This window comes from Sapajus apella, unplaced genomic scaffold (genome assembly GCF_009761245.1).
Source record: "Sapajus apella isolate SASKATOON/1434 unplaced genomic scaffold, GSC_monkey_1.0 scaffold48, whole genome shotgun sequence".
NCBI classification, from domain to species: Eukaryota; Metazoa; Chordata; class Mammalia; order Primates; family Cebidae; genus Sapajus; species Sapajus apella.
The window spans coordinates 6,430,703-6,448,390 of record NW_022436988.1 but is presented as its reverse complement, the minus strand read 5'-3'; the positions used below and the strand labels follow the sequence as shown (position 1 = coordinate 6,448,390).

General features: G+C 54.5%; 2 protein-coding genes across 6 annotated transcripts in view; one reads left to right on the top strand and one right to left on the bottom strand.

The window, feature by feature from the left end:
- Positions 1–11,032: 11,032 nt before the first annotated feature.
- On the top strand, positions 11,033–14,709 carry AANAT (aralkylamine N-acetyltransferase). Of its 2 annotated transcripts, none has more exons than XM_032241587.1 (4): positions 11,033–11,107; positions 13,231–13,468; positions 13,730–13,884; positions 14,262–14,709. In XM_032241587.1, exons 1-4 carry the CDS (start codon positions 11,048–11,050, stop codon positions 14,565–14,567), a joined length of 759 nt encoding a protein of 252 aa, XP_032097478.1. In that variant the 5' UTR covers positions 11,033–11,047; the 3' UTR covers positions 14,568–14,709. The 2 variants fall into 2 exon arrangements, with proteins under 2 accessions (XP_032097478.1, XP_032097477.1); XM_032241586.1 differs by lacking the exon at positions 11,033–11,107 and adding an exon at positions 11,792–12,214.
- A 579-nt stretch (positions 14,710–15,288) lies between these two features.
- Positions 15,289–17,688, bottom strand: part of RHBDF2 (rhomboid 5 homolog 2) — a 29,121-nt gene continuing 26,721 nt past the window's right edge. For all 4 annotated transcript variants that reach the window (XM_032241582.1, XM_032241585.1, XM_032241583.1 and 1 more), the window contains 4 exons: positions 17,588–17,663; positions 17,384–17,484; positions 17,070–17,223; positions 15,289–16,429 (listed from right to left, as the gene is read on the bottom strand). In XM_032241582.1, the coding sequence (XP_032097473.1) occupies positions 16,010–16,429; positions 17,070–17,223; positions 17,384–17,484; positions 17,588–17,663 (751 nt within the window). In that variant the 3' untranslated portion in view covers positions 15,289–16,009. The remainder of the gene's footprint in view (positions 16,430–17,069; positions 17,224–17,383; positions 17,485–17,587; positions 17,664–17,688) is intronic.

The window sequence follows — 17,688 nt, the reverse complement described above, 5'->3', positions numbered from 1 at the left end:
CACCTTTTCTGTCCAGAGCTGCTCCACCAGGTGGGGGCAGATCCATGGAGAGGTGGGGAGGTGGGAGGTACAGCAGCTGAGAGTGAGCTTCTGGAGTCACAGGGACCTGGGTTTGAAGCTGTGCCGCTACTGGTCACTCTGTGACCCTGGACAAGTTATTTTACTTCTCTAAGCCTCAGTTTCCTTTCTGTAAGGTGGGAATAATAATAGGACCTACTTCATAGGACTGTAGAGACTGTAACTTACCAACTGAATCTAACGTGCTTTGCCCAGTGACTGCCCAATGGCAGGCCTGATAACGTGAGCTTTTGTTATGAGTTCATCTCCATCTTTTGCCTAGACCTCGGCTGCAGTCCCCTCACCAGGCCCCAGGCCATCTAATCTATCTGCTGCCTTGTTTCCAGGGTGATTGAAAATGCAAACACGGTCACTGGACTCTTGACTTTACATCTTTCTGTGGCTTCCCAGGGTCCACCCAAGAAGGTGCATGTGGCCTTTCGTAAACTGATCTGATCCTTCCAAGTCCCCTTCCCCCTCTGCATCCAGCATGTAGTGATGTAGTGTTCTGCACTCCAGCCTCAGCCTTTTTTTTTTTTCCTTTCCTTTCTTCCTTTTTTTTTTTTTTTTTGAGATGGCATCTCTCTCTGTTGCCCAGGCTGGAGTGCCCTGGCAGGATCTCGGCTCACCACAACCCCTGCATCCCAGGCTCAAGCGATTCTTGTGCCTCAGCCTTCTGAGTAGCTGGGATTATAAACGTCCACCACCACACCCGGCTAATTTTTGTATTTTTAGTAGAGGCTGGGTTTTGGTTGGCCAGGCAGGGTTTTGGTTGGCCAGGCTGGTCTTAAACTCCTGACCTCAGGTGGTCCACTTGCCTTGGCCTCACAAAGTGCTGGGATTACATGCATGAGCCACCGAGACTTGCCTTTTAAAAAACTTTTTTATTAAATAAAAAAAAATGGATATAGGGTCTCACTACATTGCCCAGGCTGGTCTTGAACTCCCTGGGCTCAAGCGATCCTCCTGCCTTGGCCTCCCAAAGTGCCGGGATTACAGGTATGAGCCACCGCACCCAGCCTCTTTCAGCTTTTCAAAACGTCGCTACTAGGACATTTAAAATCACATGTGGGGCTCACACAATCTTACTATTGGGCAGTGTAGCTCCATTGCTCAGGGAGGCATAGGTCCCTTCTTTGTCCAGGAGGTGGCAATCCCTCCCTGCCTTTAATGCCTCCATTCCAGAATGGTCTGGAAGGTTCCTGAGGTAAATGCCTTTCTAGTACGGCATATATGGAGCCTCAAATAAGGCAGGGTCCCACTCAGCCCTAAGTGCCACCCTCCTCAACAGAAGACTCTGGGCTGGGCACAGTGGCTTACGCCTGTAATCCCAGCACTTTGGGAGGCTGAGGCAGGCAGATCACTTGAGGTCCGGAGTTTGAGACCAGCCTGGCCAATATGGTGAAACCCTGTCTATACTAAAAGTACAAAAAATAGCCAGTCATGGTGGCATGCACCTGTAATCCCAGCTACTCAGGAGGCTGAGGCAGGAGAGTTGCTTGAACCTGGGAGGCAGAGGTTGCCGTGAGCCAAGATCGCACCACTGCACTGCAGCCTGGGCAACAGAGTGGGACTCTATCTCAAAACAAAACAAAACAAAAAAACAGAAGACTTTGCCCCTAGCTGATAGGCACCTGCTCTGTGGGTGGCATGGTGCCACACTCTCAACCCAGCCTCTGTTTTCCAGGGGGGCATAAGCCTCTTGGGGGAGACAGGTGTGTAGTGGATGCTGTGGTGCACCTCCCTGTCCCATCCCTATCCAAGCACTGCCCTTGGCTGAAAGAAGGGGCCTCACCCATCCACTGACTGTCTGTAGGGGGCACAGAGCCTGGTCCTCTTGCCTCCACTCAGGATGCGGGTGAAAGGCCAGCCCTGCTTCTAAGCTCCCCCTGGGATCAGCAGAGGCCCCTGCTGCGGCTAACCTCCACATTGCAGGAAATCCTCCCTCCACCCACTCTGGTTACTTTACTCCCTCACAGCTGTGTGGTCCTGAGAGCTCGCCCCAGCAAACTCCTCATGTAAGTCTCAGAGTCTTAAAGTCTATTTCCTGGGGAATCTGACCTACATAACAATTGATGCCAGGCATGGTCCTGGGAAACGGACTCTAGAGGGGGTTTTGGAGTTGGATCATATGCCTGTGAATGAGGACCCTGTTACTAGTGGGAGGCTTGACGTGGATGGCCCCGGTGTGCTGCAGCAACAAAGCTGTGCAAACTTTACCAGTGGTGAACAGAGATGGGATAAGAGTGGAAAGAAATCAGCGGTGGGCCAGGTGTGGTGGCCCACAGCTGTAATCCCAGCAAGCACTTTGGGAGGATGAGGAGGGTGGATAGTACTTGAGATCAGGAGTTTGAGACCAGCCTGGCCAATATGGTGAAACCCTGCCTCTACTAAAAATGCAAAAGCTAGCCAGGTGTGGTGGTGGGCACCTGTAATCCCAGCTACTTGGGAGGCTGAGGCAGGAATATTGCTTGAACCTGGGAAGTTGAGTTTGGTGAGCTGAGATTGCGCCACTGCACTCCAGGCTGGGTGACACAGTGAGACTCCATTAAAAAAAATAATAATAATAAGCAAGCAAGCAAGAAAGAAAGGAAGAAAAAAAAGCGGTGGATGCAACATCTCAAGTGTCTGAGAGGTATGGGAATGGAGTAAGTGTAAGGAGTGGGGGCTGGAGGGCTGTTGGGGCAGTCAGTGCAGGGGAGAAAGACAGTCAAAGGCTGGGGGTGAAGAATCACTGCTTGAAGGCAAAGTGGACAAGCCAGAGGGTCTCCTTGGCAGCATGTAAAGAAACTCGCCTCCTGACATTAAGAAACAGAAGGAACAGAGAGAAGTCAGCATGGCAGAGCCTCAGAGCAGGTTGAATTCTCAACCTTGATGAGTCAGCTATACAGAGGAGGCCCCTGGGGAGAAGCGGGAGACATCCAGGGACAGAGGCTAGTGCCCTTCCTTCCTTGGGGACAATGCCTCTTCCTTAGGAGACATGTGCTATCCCCTCCCCAACCCTGAGTATATACTGCACCTCCCCTTGCACTGGGCCAGTAACTCAGGCTAAATCACAACCTCACTCACTGGCGAAGTGCTGGATCGGCTGAGGGAGGAAGGAGGCTCTGCCTTGAAGGAGCTGCAGGTCCCAGCCAGAGCCAGGAGAGTGGGGACTGGAATCAGAGGATGCTGGCTGGGCCAAGGGAGTCAGAGCATGAAGTTGGATAAGGAACATCTCTTGGTGTGGGAGCTCTTTTCCCTGTTACAGGATTTTGCCCTGACAAGGACCCCGGTACTTGGAAGTGTGGAGAAAGTGATTCAGGGCGCTTACCCCCATCGTGCAGGACTGCCGTCTCCCAGCTGGGTTCTCCTGCAGCTGCACTCAATGAAGCAGCTGCTTCACCCAAGGTGATGCAGGATGACAAGGCGGGTCCAGAAGGGCTCCCCAGGTCTGGAGCTCCTCAGGGATGGCCGAGGCCTCGGTTACAGCTGCACCATCACGGCTCAGCTTCCCTGCCCAGCCCTCTGCCCTGCTCCATGGCAGGGGTTGTTCCTGAGACCTCTTCCCAATACACTTACTGCACACAGTTCTCCATCTCCCATCCCCCAGGCAGCCTGCCACATGGTCGGACTCAGGCTGGAAAGGTAAAGACGATAAGGCAAGATATGCTCAGTGCCAGGTCTGTGGGGCGGACCTTAGGTGCAGGGGAGTTGAGAGAGAAAGTGACCATCTAAACCACCAAAAAATGCAGCCGTTGCACAGTGCCTGAGAAAGGGCTGTGCTTCCTGCATGCTGGACCTCTCAGCTGCTCTGCATGGAAAGCTGGGCTCTCAGAGGCATCGTCAAGGTGTCCCTGGGACATGGCCATGGGGCCCACTCCTTGGTTTGCCCCAAGTGGGCTCCCTTTATTCTGAGAGTGAAACTGGGGCAGCTGACACACGGAGGGGAGGAGTGTGTCCCCAGGCAGGAAGTTTCTGCCTTGGGCCCGGCGGGATGCTCACTGCCCCTGCACCAGGCTCTCTGGATGCATCAGCAGCTTCGGCAGGTCAGTGCCTGGGATGGGGTGGGGGCTGTAGGGAGTTCTCCAATCCTCAGCCATGGCAGTGGGGCAGTGTGCCTTTAATCAACAGCCTCTGCCCTCCATCTCTCATTGTCACCATTAAGGCCATTCCTCTGCATGTGGCCTCTCCACCCATCTCTCCCTTCTGAAAGGACTCCTTTTTTTTTTTTTTTTTTTTAATTATCTCTTGCTCTGTGGCCCAGGCTGGAGTGCAGTGGTGCAATCTTGGCTCACTGCAACCTCTGCCTCCTGGGTTCCAGTGATTCTTCTGCCTCAGCCTCCAGAGTAGCTGGGATTACAGGCACCCACCACCAAATCTAGCTAATTTTTTTTTATTTTTAGTAGAGACAGGGTTTCACTCTGTTGGCCAGACTGGTCTTGAGCTCCTGACCTCAAGCTATCCACTGCCTCAGCCTCCCGAAGTGCTAGGATTACAGGTGTGAGCACCATGTCCAGCCTTCTGGAAGGATTCTTAAAGATCATCGGAACCTCCCTGTTGGCAGAATCTGAGATCTGTTCTCCATTCTTCATGGCATTTCAGGCTCTAACTGCCCCATTCCTTGGACATTCTCCCCTGGTTCTTCCCTCCTTGTGGCTTCACCTGTCTTCTTGTTAATAACTCCTTTCCCGGCTAACAGTGGACATCCCTAAAGCTTGGATCTCAGCTTTCCTGTGGTGATACAAATCCCTCAGACCCTTCTTTTGCTGCCACGACATCAGTTATCTGCTCAATAACTGTAGCCATCATCCTCGCCCCATCTGATTATGAGTGGGACGGGGGCTCTGATGGGTCAGAGGTGAGGCTCTACCAGGGCAGGTGGGGAATTAGGTAGCCTGGCCCCTCAGAGTTCTCTGTGTGCCCCGGACGACCCGTCTGCAAACTGCCATAGAATATTCTGGAGTCCTGCCTGGGTATGGTGGCTTACCCCTGTAATTCCAGCACTTTGGGAGGCTGAGGCGGGTGGATCAGCTGAGGTCAGGAGTTCCAGACCAGGCTGGCCAACAATGGTGAAACCCCATCTATATGAAAAATACAAAAAATTAGCCCAGCGTGGTATCGGGCACCTATAATCCCAGATACTTGGGAGGCCGAGACAGGAGAATTGCTTGAACCTGGGAGGCAGAGGTTGCAGTGAGTCAATATTGTGCCATTGCACTCCAGCCTGGGCCACAGAGTGAGACTCTGTCTTTAAAAAAAAAAAAAAAAAAAAAAGAATATTCTGGAGTCCCAAAGTAGAAGCCCAGTCACAGACCATGATTTTCATGGGACCAAAGAGCCTTCCAGGAGAAAACTGAACCCCATCTGGCATTTGAAATGTGTAAACCTATCTGGGAGACCAAAAGAGGCCAGGCTGGATGGAGAGACAGAGGGACCCCTGAGGGAAGCCATCATGGGCGAGGCAGGGTGGCATGCTGTACCCTAGGCAGGGAGTCGGGGTGAGAGAGTCATAGATATAGGACTTTCAAGGGAGCTGCTGCTGGAGCAGAAAGAGCAAAGCTATCAGCAGGAGTCTAAAAAGAAGCACCTCTGAGATCACCCTCACACCAGGGACACTGATTGCACTGACTGTATATCAAATGCTCAGCCTTATCCTGATTCTGCAGTTAGAGTGCTGGCAACATCTCTGGTGACTACCTCTCAGATGGATCTTGGGGATGGAGAAGAGAATATATCCTTTGCCCCGCAAGTCATACCTATTCAGTCACTCTAGACAGCTGCTAACCTGATGGGCAAAAGTAGCTACAGACAGGGAGAAGATGACATCTGCATGTTTCCCTGGGCTGCTGGAACAGAGGACCACGAGCTGGATGACTTTAAACCACAGAAATGGCTGGACATGGTGGCTCATGCCTATAATCCCAGCACTTTGGGAGGCTGAGGCAAGAGAATCGCTGGAACTTAGGAGTTTGAGACCGGCCTGGACAACATGGTGAAATGCCCGTCTGTACAAAAATTACAAAACTTAGCCGAGTGTGGTGGTGTGCTGTAATCCCAGCTACTCAGGAGGCTGAAGTGGGAGGATCACCTGAGCCTTGGATGTTGAGGCTGCAGTGAGCTGTGATCATGCCACTGCACTCCAGCCTGGGTGGCAGAGCAAGACCCTGCCACCCAGGCTGGAGTGGTCTCAGAACAACAAGGCAATGAAGCAACAACAACAGAAATGTATTCTGTCCTAGTTCCTGAGGCCGCAAGTCCAAAGTCAAGGTGTTGACAGGGTCAGTTCCTCCTGGAGGAGGAATAGAGAGGGAAGGAGGAAGGAGAAGAGAGGAGGATCTCTGGGGTGGGAGCTTTCCTTGCCTGTCCAGCTTCTGGGGGCCCCCTTAGTCCTTGGTGTTCCCTGGCTTGTGGCCGCATCCCTCCAGCCTCTGCTCCATCTTCACGTGGCCTCCCTGTGTGCTAGTCTCAAATCCCCTTGACTTTTGTCCTATAAAAACTCCAGTTATTGGATGTAGGGCCCATCCTACTCCAGAATTATCTCATCTCGAGATCCTTACTTTAATTATATCTGCAAAGACCTTAATTCCAAGTTAGGTCACATTTTAAGGTTCTAGATGGACAAGAATTTGGGGGCTTGGAGGATACTTCCTAACCTACTGTATCATTGCTGCCTTCAAAGAGTTGATGATTCTCTCAGGGGAGAAAGATGTGGACATTAATAAATTCCATAAAATATTACAGGGACTAAAATGGCCACAGAGGCAATGCAGGTGGCATGAAAATTACAAAGGAAGATTGGGGCTGGGCGCAGTGGCTCACGCCTGTAATCCTAGCACTTTGGGAGGCCGAGATGGGTGGATCCCCTGAGGTCAGGAGTTCAAGACCAGCTTGGCCAACATGGTGAAACCCCATCTCTACTAAAAATACAAAACTTAGCCAGGTGTGAGGCTGAGTGCAGTTGCTCACATCTGTAATCCCAGCACTTTGGGAGACTGAGGTGGGTGGATCATGAGGTCAGGAGTTCAAGACCAGCCTGGCCAATAAGGTGAAACCCCGTCTCTACTAAAAAATGCAAAATGTAGCTAGGCATGGTGGCAAGTGCCTGTAGTCCCAGCTACTCAGGAGGCTGAGGCAGGAGAATCACTTGAACCTGGGAGGCAGAGGTTGTAGTGAGCCGAGATCACACCACTGCATTCCAACCTGGGTGACAGAGTAACTCTGTCTCAAAAAAAAAAAAAAAATAATAATAATTAGCTGAGCGTGGTGACACATGCCTGTTATCCCAGCTACTCAGGAGGCTGAAGCAGGAGAAATGCTTCAACCTGGAAGAGGGAGATTGCAGGGAGCAGAGATCTCACTATTGCTCTCCAGCCTTAGTGACAGAATGAGAGACTCCTTCTCAAAAAAAAAGAAAAAAAGGAAGATTGGTCAGTTTCACCTACAAGATCAAAGGCAACTTCACAGTAAAACAGACCCCTCAGCCAAGTAGTGTTGCCATGTGGACAGTGCCGGAGTGAGAGCAGTGTAGACAGAAGAAAGATGAGGGAATTCGGGCCTCCGTGTGTCTGGAGTCCAGGTGAAAGTGTGTATCTGGGGTAGTCGGAGGTGGCGATGGAGAAGGAAAGGCTGGGTCAGAGATAGATTTGAAGTGTACACGCTGCAAGGACTTTAGACCTAATACTGCAAGTGGAAGAGGACCCAGGACAGTTGATGTATGAGTCTGAGGCACAGGCGAGGGGGTTAGCACAGAGGTGGTGAAGCGAAGCAAGCCTCGGCCATGCCGATGGTGTGGAAAATGGCACAACCCCCAGAAAAGACAATTTAGCAACAGCTCAGGAAAGTACAAATAGCTTTGCCTGTTGACCCAGCAATTCTCCCAGAAATCTATGCCTTAAAGACACACATGTACAGACCTCAAATGTGGTAGAAATATGATTATCCCTTTTTGAAATAGGAAAAGATTGGAAGCGGTCGGAGTCAATCTAGAAGGGGCTGGTTAATGGAATACTGTACTGTTGCTGCAGAAAAGGGGGATGCTCTCTGTGAATTTGGAGTGATTTCCAGGGTATACGATTAGATTAAAAAAAAAAAAAAAAAAAAAAAGCAAGGGGCCAGGCGCAGTGGCTCATGCCTGTAATCCCAGCACTTTGGGAGGCTGAGGTGGGTGGATCACAAGGTCAAGAGATTGAGGCTATCCTGGCCAACATGGTGAAACCCTATCTCAACTAAAAATACAAAAATTAGCTGGGCATGGTGGCACGCACATGTAGTCCCAGCTACTCAGGAGGCTGAGGCAGGAGAATCGCTCGAACCCGGGAGGCAGAGGTTGCAGTGAGCGGAGATCATGCCACTGCACACTCCAGCCTGGTGACAGAGCGAGACCCCAACTCAAAAAAAAAAAAAAATAAAAAAAAGCAAGGTGCAGAACAGTGGATGCAGTATGCTATCTTTTATGTAAGAAAGTGCAGAAAATATGGGAATAGGACGTGAGTAAAACTTCTCAGAAAATACATTTGATTTTTGAACCATATAAAGCTATTGACCCTTCAAAATAAATTTAAAAAATATATAGGCAGGGCGCAGTGGTTCACACCTGTAATCTCAACATTTTGGGAGGCCGAGGTGGGGGAATCACTTGAGGAGTTTGAGACCAGACTGGGCAACATGGCATCTCTACCAAAAGAAATGAAAGATAGATGAGTAAAATTTCCCAGAGAAAATGCAGGTGCAAGATTAGACAAAGTCTTGGGTCACAATCCTTAGGACATTCACTTTTGTTTTTCTTTTTTTGAGATGGTGAAGTCTTACTCTGTTGCCCAGGCTGGAGTGCAGTGGCGAGATCTCAGCTCCCTGCAACCTCCACCTCCTGGGTTCCAGTGATTCTCCTGCCTCAGCCTTCCAAGTAGCTGGGATTACAGGCACCCGCCACCATGCCCAGCTGATTTTTGTATTTTTAGTAGAGACGGGATTTCACCATGTTGGCCAGGCTGATCTCAAACTTCTGACCACCCGCTTGGGCCTCCCAAAGTGCTGGGATTACAGGCGTGAGTCACCATGCCCAGATCTATTCTGGATATTTCATGTAAGAGGAATCACACAATATGTGACCTTTTTTTTTTTCAAGACGGAGTCTTTCTCTGTTGCCCAGGCTGGAGTGCTGTGGTGCCCTCTCGGCTCACTGCAACCTCCACCTCACACGTTCCAGTGACTCTCCTGCCTCTGCCTTCTGAGTAGCTGGGACTACAGGTGCTCACCACCACGCCTGGCAAATTTTTTTGTATTTTTAGTAGAGACGGGGTTTTGCCATGTTGGGCAGCCTGGTCTCAAACTCCTGGCCTCAAGTGATCCTCCCGCCTCTGCCCCCCAAAGTGCTGGGATTATAGGCGTGAGCCCCTGTACCCAGCCAGTACGTGACCTTTTATTAGTCTTTTTTCACCCAGCATAATGTTTCTGAGGTTCATCCAGGTTGCAGCTTATATTAATTCTTCATTCCTCTTAACGGCTAAGTGGCCCTTCACATGCATAAGCCACTATTTGTTTATCCACACATTTTTAGAAGGGAACATTGATTTTTTAAAATAGGCTTTATTGGCTGGCCGAAGTGGCTCACGCCTGTAATCCCAGCACTCTGGGATGAGGTGGGCAGATCACCTGAGGTCAGGAGTTTTTTTTTTTTTTTTTTTTTTGAGACAACATCTTGCTCAGTCACCCAGGCTGGAGTGCAGTGGCGCAATCACTGCTGCCTCAACCTCCGAGGCTCGAGTGATCTTCCCGCCTCAGCCTCCCAAGTAGCTGGGCTACAGGTGTGTGCCACCATGCTTGGCTGATTTTTACATTTTTTTGCTATGTTGGCCAGGCTGGTCTCAAACTCCTGGGCTCAAGTGATCCTCCTGCCTTGGCCTCCCAAAGTGCTGGGATTACAGGTGTGAGTCATATGCTCAACCCCGGGGATCTCCTCTCTGTTGCCATCACCCCGTAGGCCCCTCACCCTTCTCATTTTCCTTCTCATTGGTAGTGGTATGTGCTTTTCTTCCTGTTGACCAGGACAAAGGTCCCAGCCATCACCCTGCCCTCCCCTTTTGTCTCCTCTCCTGTCCCACAAAGTTTGAACTTCCCAGCTTCGCCATGTTTAACATACCACCTCATCTTTAAAAATATATATATTTTTAGGCCAGGCACGGTGGCTCACGCCTGTAATCTCAGCATTTTGGGAGGCCAAGGCAGGCGGATCATCTGGGGTCACAAGTTCAAGACCAGCTTGGCCAACATGGTGAAATCCCGTTTCTACTAAAAATACAAAAAAATTCGTTCCAACAACTTGACGCTTCCAAGAAAAATTTTTAAAAATACAAAAACAAAAGCTGGATGTGGTGGCACATCCTGTGGCGGGTGCCTGTAGTCCCAGCTACTCGGGAGGCTGAGGCAGGAGAATTGCTTGAATTCAGCAGGCAGAGGTTGCAGTGAGCTGGGATCATGCCACTGCCTCCAGCCTGGACGACAGACAGAGAGACTCCATCTTAAAAAAAATATATATATATTTTGAGACAGGGTCTCGCTCTGTCTGTCACCCAGGTTGGAGTTCAGTGGCGCAGTCTTGGCTCACTGCAGCCTTGACCTCTTGGGCTCAAGCCATCCTCCTGCCTTCGTCTCCCAAAGTGCTACGATTACAGGAGCGAGCCACTGTGCCTGCCTTACTGCCTCAACCTGTTCCTGAGGTTCCACTTGTCTAGACCTCTAGGGTGTTGTCCAGAAGGAACAGGGCCTTGTGGAAGTCAGAAAAAAGAGGCCGATTCGGCCGGGCGTGGTGGCTCATGCCTGTAATCTCAGCACTTTGGGAGGCTGAGGTGGGTGGATCACCTGAGGTTAGGAGTTCAAGACCAGCCTGGCCAACATGGTGAAACCCTGTCTTTATAAATAAATTTTAAAAAAGAGACCGATTCGACAGCAGGCATCACCTTCTGAGGCATCGCCAAGTGGCTGTGATTAGGATTGGCCACCAGGGGGTGCAATGGAGCCACAGTCTATGAAGGGACAGAGGAGGTCTTTGGGGAGACCCTGGAGGTTGAAGGTGGGGGTGCCAAGCTGAGGTCTTGGACATGCTCACCTTGCCAGGCCAAGCCCCAGGAGGTCTCTGGTTGGTCCTGAGAGATCTGTCGAGGGTCCCTTCTAGCAGGCAGGTGGGCCTCAGAGAACAGGGACGGGCCCTGGGAGAGGGGATCCAGAGACAGGAGGAGTGCGTGTGGTGGGTGGGCAGGGGCGTTGGGACTGGCTCACTCCATTGTCAGGGGCTAAGTGTGTCCCAAGCCGTGTGGGTAGGAGCAGGAGCTTTCTCTGGGGGGTGTTGAAAGAGTGCACCTGTGAGACCCAACCTCCAGGGCCCCCAGGAGCCCGAGATGGACAGGGGATCTGCACTGCTGGGTGGGGCAGACAGGCAGGCAGCGCGGCAGGGGTATGGGGGGACGGGGCAGGTGCCAGCTAGAGACGAGCTAAGGGGCGCAGGATGGGGCGTGAGCTAGAGGGCAGGGGAGAGGGGCCTGCATCCCAAGGGAACGCCAGCACCAGGTGCCAAGGCCCGGCAGCCCTGGGAATGGGTGGAGCCAAGGTCAATGGCAGTCAGAGAGCTTTGGAGTTGAGAGGTTGGGTAGAGCAACCTCCTGAATATTTAAGTAAACTTGAAGTAGAACTTACTTAAAGTGCACAAATTGGCAGCTTGAATTCCTACCACCTCCCCTACAGAAGAGGTGGGCTTGTCTAAGACTCTGAGGGACAGTGTGAGGATCGCTGGTGCTCAGCCAGTTGGTGATGGAACAGAGATTAGAGCTGGGCCCCTGAGGCTTAGCCCCACGCTCTCTTCCCCAACCCTGGGCCTCAGTCAGCCTCTGGTAATCCCTTCTGTGCTCAGGGCACCAGCGCTGATATTTCCCTTCAGCAAGGCAGGGGCAGGGAGTGAGGCTGCCAGAGCCCTGCTGGCGTCATTCTGCCTGGTATAGCTCGGGAGGTGGGGTGGGGGGATTAGAAGCCTCTGAGAACAGCACCGCATGCTGCTCAGGTAACACCTGCTACTACAGCCTCACAGCCAGGAGTCCCAGATTTTCCTGGTTCCTGTGCCTGAGGACAGGCCCCCAGGGCGACTGGCTTTGTGAAGGGAACACTGAATGCCCTCTCCACCATCCAGGTAGGTGGAACCCCAGCCCCTGGGTGGGGTGGAGAGGCAGGAGCTGGCACGGCAGGTGAGTGGGGGGGATGGGCAGGTGCCGGTGAGAGAAGCACTAAGGGGCAAAAGATGGTGTGTGACCTGGAGGGCAAGGCATGCACTTTAAGGAGGAAAAAGTGGAATTAATGGAGCTTATTGTCTTGGAAGGCGGAGGGAGGGATGGCCTCCTCTAAGAACTGCAGATCTGCAGGATGTCTTGGGAGACAAGAGTGCCCAGAGGGACATGTCTGATGAGCTGGACGTGTGGGGCAGGGGGTGTCCTATGCACCCTCCTTGCCTGCTCCTCCCCATCCCCCAGGCCATTTGCAGCCCCCGGCTCCCTCTAACCTCCCCACCCCCTACCACAAATCCTGTGTGTGTGTGGTCCAATCTGAGCCATCTGGATAGAAGCAGAGGCTCCCTAAGGGCTCACTTTGATTAAGGGGCTTTTTCTCTAGGACCAAGGGCTGAGGCTACCTAAAAGCTTTCCGCCACAGGATCTTGCACCAAAAGGACCGTAATCTTCCCTCTGGGCAAGTAAGATAAACCATGAGAATGGTGGTGTGGGGGACCCGGGCACCACCCACTACACAGTTGCATTAGATGTGGTCATTGGAGTTTCACAAGTCCTGCATCTTCTCCCACCGTGGGCAGCAGGGTAAGGCTGGGGTGCTCCAGGCTCCACTGAGCCCTGCTCATCCCTCCCACCATCTCTGGGGCTCAGAAGCACCCAGAAGGCACCCTGAGACCAGTGTCTGCAGGTCTGCAAGGGGCACAAACCTCCATGCATCCTTCTGGCTTCGAGGGAAAGGTGGGGAGCCAGTGCCAATGTTTACAGTCCCTGGTCATAGCCTCGGGAACCAGGGACCTGGGGAATGTGCCTATTGATTTGGGGGCTGGCTCCGCCCCAGTTCTTGCTGCAAAAGAGGCCAGATGCTCACTGTGTGTGGCCTGCCTCTCTTGAGATACAGATCAGACCCCTGTCTGTTCTCCAACAGGTGCTAGGAGGCCCTCGTCGGCTTAGGAGGCCACTTCTGAAGCTGGGGCACCCCAGGGAGGCAGCAGTGGCCAGGATGTCCATGCAGAGCACCAACCCCCTGAAACCCAAGGCCCCGCATCAGCCGCCTGGGATCCCCAAGTCCCTAAGCTGTCAGCGGCGCCACACGCTCCCTGCCAGCGAGTTTCGCTGCCTCACTCTGGAGGACGCTGTCAGTGCCTTTGAGATTGAGCGTGAAGGTGAGGAACCGCGCATGGGGTGGGGGGGTGCTCCACTCTGGCCCAGCTATCCTGTGGGGAGGAGACCCTTGAGTCTCCTGTTCTTGGAGGCTGGGTCCCAGAGTATCAGACCAGATGTGCGCTCAAGAAAGTGGGGAAAACAGCAGCCCTAAACCCCATTTTCCTGTGGGGAGCGGGACATCTGAGTGGACACTCAGGGTGCCGTGGGCAGTGGGTGCGAGGCACAGTGAACCAGTCACCCACCCGATCCTCCTGCCGCAGCCTTCATCTCCGTCTTGGGCATCTGCCCCCTGTACCTGGATGAGATCCGGCACTTCCTGACCCTGTGTCCAGAGCTGTCCCTGGGTTGGTTCGAGGAGGGCTGCCTCGTGGCCTTCATCATCGGCTCGCTCTGGGACAAGGAGAGACTCATGCAGGTGAGGATGGGGCTGCGACGCCCAGCTCCTGGGAGGCCCCTGAAGACAGCCAGATGGTGGGGAGGGGAGACCAGGGGCTGAGAGAGTACAGGCCGCAGGACCCCTCCCTGGTATACTGCCTGGTATAGCTCGGGAGGTGGGGTGAGGGGATTAGAAACCTCTGAGAACAGCACCACAGGCTGCAAGACCTTCTGGGTCTTCAAGTTTTCTCCATGGGGTTGGGGGTATGGCTCCCAGTTTGGGGCCCTCCTTGGCTGGGAAGGGAGCCCTGACTACAGGCACCCAGGGGACACCCTGCTCCCCACCTGGGTAGGTGGTTGGGGGGAAGCACACATCAGCAGAAGTGACCTGGGCTCTGGTCCCTTGCTCACCCCCAGGAGTCGCTGACGCTGCACAGGCCTGGGGGCCACATAGCCCACTTGCATGTGCTGGCCGTGCACCGAGCCTTCCGGCAGCAGGGCAGGGGCCCCATCCTGCTGTGGCGCTACCTGCACCACCTGGGCAGCCAGCCAGCCGTGCGCCGGGCTGTGCTCATGTGCGAGGACGTGCTGGTACCCTTCTACGAGAGGTTCGGCTTCCACACCGTGGGTCCCTGCGCCGTCAGCGTGGGCTCCCTCACCTTCACGGAGCTCCACTGCTCCCTGCGGAACCACCCCTTCCTGCGCAGGAGCAGCGGCTGCTGAACTGGGCTGCCCACGTGATCCCCTTCTCTGCCCTGGGTTCATCTCAGCTTGGCTGAGCATGGAGACAGCGGCTTCCAGAGAGTGGAGAGAGCAGGGCTAAATAAAGAAGAGATGGGGTGGCTTCTCATGGCCTGAGCTGGAGTGGTGTGTCCCGTCTGTCCCCACAAGGCCTCTGGACCTCCTGTGTTCTGAACCCTGTGCCTGAGACCGGGCTGGGTTAAGTGGGGACAATGGGAGGCGCTGTGGGGTCCCTGCCTCCTTTCCTCCCTTGGCAGGTGGGCAAAGGCACTAAGGTGGATCCTCACAGGAGCCCAGTGCTCAGGGGGTCCTTATTCTCCCCAGCCTCATGGATGCCCCTTCTCACCCTCAGCCTCTGGGGTGAGGACAGTGGGGAGCAGGATGGGGCAGAGGTGGCCTGTGCTGTGGAGGCAGCTTGGGGCAGGGAAGCTGGGGCAGGGCCAGGCAGCCCCTCCCTGCCCTGCAGCCAAGGTTGAGCAGGTGGGGGTGGGAACCCAGGGGCCTTCAAACCAACCCTCCCAAGTGGATCCCCTGAGGTCTTCACATGACCCAATCTGGTTTCTGGCCCAACTAAATCCCCAAGAGGCTCCGCAAGTTTTCTGCTGTCCACTGGGCCAAACCACGGTCTCTGAGCTGCTGATGGCTGACCCCTCACCCCCGGGTCCCAGGGTCATTCTACCTGAGGTCTCCATTAAGACAACACTGCCATAAAGAATATTATTTAATCCATAAGATATCCGTACAAAGTTAGCGTTCCTTTGAAAAATTAAGACTCTGATATAAACTGGTAGAAAACAGGCCTGATGAGCCTTGATCACCTGCTGGGGGCAGGCCTCGGGGTGGCTCCGCCCAGGCTCACTCCACCTGAGGTCTGCTTGTGTCTCCTCGCTTGCTCTCTGCCCCTAGACTATGGCCAAAGCCTCTCCTGAAATGTCCCATCTGAGAGCCTTACGGATGGGCTACAGGGCAGAGGTAGGACAAGCAGGAAGGGCCATGGTGGGCACCCGGCCCTGGGGCAACTAAGGGCACAACCACGTCCCCAGCAAGGGCACGCTTGGGTAGTAGTGGGGGAGAAGGCACCATAGAGGCAGCGCTGAGGACCCTGGGAAGAAAAGGACCCTGCCCCCAGGAGATGGTCCCAGCAGGGAGCGGGAGGATGTCAGGACCCGGGACCTGAGGCTCGGAGAAGCAGGTGCCTTGGGTGTGCCAGAGCTTGGGCCAGGATCACGCAGGTCTCACGCCTCCAAAGAACCCGGCTTAACCGACCATCTCACACGGAGTCAGCCTCGCCTGGCAGTGGGGGGGCCCGAGTCCTGAGCCCGGGCAGTGTCTTGGGTCTCTGGCATGCAGGGCACTCAGCAGTGGGCAGCCCTCGCAGGCAGCCCCCGTGCCAGCAGTGCCGTGGCGCAGCCATGGGACCTGGGTCAGTGCAGCACCTGGTCCAGCTCGTACTTCTCGCAGAAGCGGCTGGTGAAGGGGAAGCAGGTGAGGTGCTCGATCCATGGCCAGTTAAAGGGGTAGATGTACAGCCAGAGCACCAGGCCGGAGAAGAGGCCGGCGAAGGCCAGCAGTGACACCAGGATGAGGGCCCGCTTGCGGTACTTGTCGCTGGTGCCGAAGGTGATGTAGGGCAGGAAGGCAAAGGCCAGCAGCAGGCCACTGAGGAAGCCGAAGATGTGGGCGATGTTGTCGATCCAGGGCAGGAGGCCGCAGGCGAACAGGAAGAGCACGATGCCCGAGAGATTGAGGAAGGCCTTCCAGGGCCGCTCCAGCAGCGGCCAGCTCTGGAAGAGCTCCACGAAGAGGCAGGCGAGGAGGCCGAACTGTGAGCCGGCCGGTCCCACCTGGGGTGGGGCAGGGGAGACGCGGCTTCAGGCAAGTGTGGGCAGCCTGGGCTGGGCCTGTGCCCTGGGTCATCCCATTGATCAGTTCCTCCCTGGTAGGCACTGGGGACCCCTGACGTTGAGGGGCCGGGGTCGGCTGGAGCTGCCAGACCAAAGCTGGGCCTGCTCTGTCCATTCTTTCAGCAAACACCGAGTGCCTACTGTGTACGTCCCTGGTGTGGGTCACAGCAATAACACAGACAAATTCCGGGCCACACACGGTGGCGAGAGGATGGACACTGAGCAGGCTGGATTAGTCAGGTGGAACTGATCGAAGGCTGCTGACAGCACACGTGGGCCATTTCCTACCCCTCAGCCTACAAATACCCGGCATACTGCCAGGCAGCGGGCACGGTTATGAAGATAAATGAGGCAGTGGAGGGACAGGGTGACTCAGGAGCATCACTGTTCCCTCTCACTGGGATTAAGGGACCAGCCAGTCAGCCCCCAGCTTAGCTGTCCATCTGCCATGGAACCCGGCACAGGAGGGGCCACATGTCCTTCAGGCAGATCCAGGTGGGTGGAACAGGAGCAGCAGGACTGGCCCCCTACGTGACGAAAGGCTTCAGACTCAAGAGCGTCCCCCCCCCCACATCTTTACCTCCGCCCGGTATGGGAGGAAGATGGCACTGGCGAGGTTGCCCGTGATGCCGCTGAGGATGAAGATGATGGCGATGCGGTGCCAGCCGGCCAGCTTCTCCAGGTCCCTCAGGATGGTCATTTGAAAGACCACCGACACGAGGCAGTGCACCACGCTGGGGAAGGGACACACCAGGTGCGGCCTTGAGTCAGGTGCTTCAGGAGCAGCAGGCTTCGGCGGGTTCCAGCCATGCCCAGGCCCACGAGCCCTTCTCCAGGGGTCTGGCTGGGTGACCATCACAGGGGCCAGTTCGGGGGCAGTGAGGAGCCTCTTACCCGGCATGTAGGAAGAGAGACAGCCAGAGCCTATAGAACTGATCTGGGACCTCTGGGTTGAGGAAGGGCAGCAGCCCACACACCTTGTCCAAGCAGTGCACCTGGGGGTGGGTGGATGGTGCTCAGCACCCCAGAAGCCTGGGAGGGAGTGTGTGAGCCCCAGCCCTGGCATCCTCTCCTCCACCACCCCAGGCCTCGCCTCACCTGGGAGCAGAGCGTCGCTTCCTCGTGGAAATAGCCGTGCATGAACTCACAGTATTCCCGGGTGGTGATCTCACAGCTGGGTCGACGGTGAGGCAAAAGGG

Bases quoted from the DNA above. Each gene is read 5' to 3' on its own strand.
- AANAT (XM_032241587.1), top strand. From the start codon at position 11,048: ATGGAGCCACAGTCTATGAAGGGACAGAGGAGGTCTTTGGGGAGACCC. The intron at 11,108-13,230 runs GTGGGGGTGCCA...GTTCTCCAACAG, and splicing joins GGAGACCCTGGAGGTTGAAG to GTGCTAGGAGGCCCTCGTCG. The intron at 13,885-14,261 runs GTGAGGATGGGG...GCTCACCCCCAG, and splicing joins ACAAGGAGAGACTCATGCAG to GAGTCGCTGACGCTGCACAG.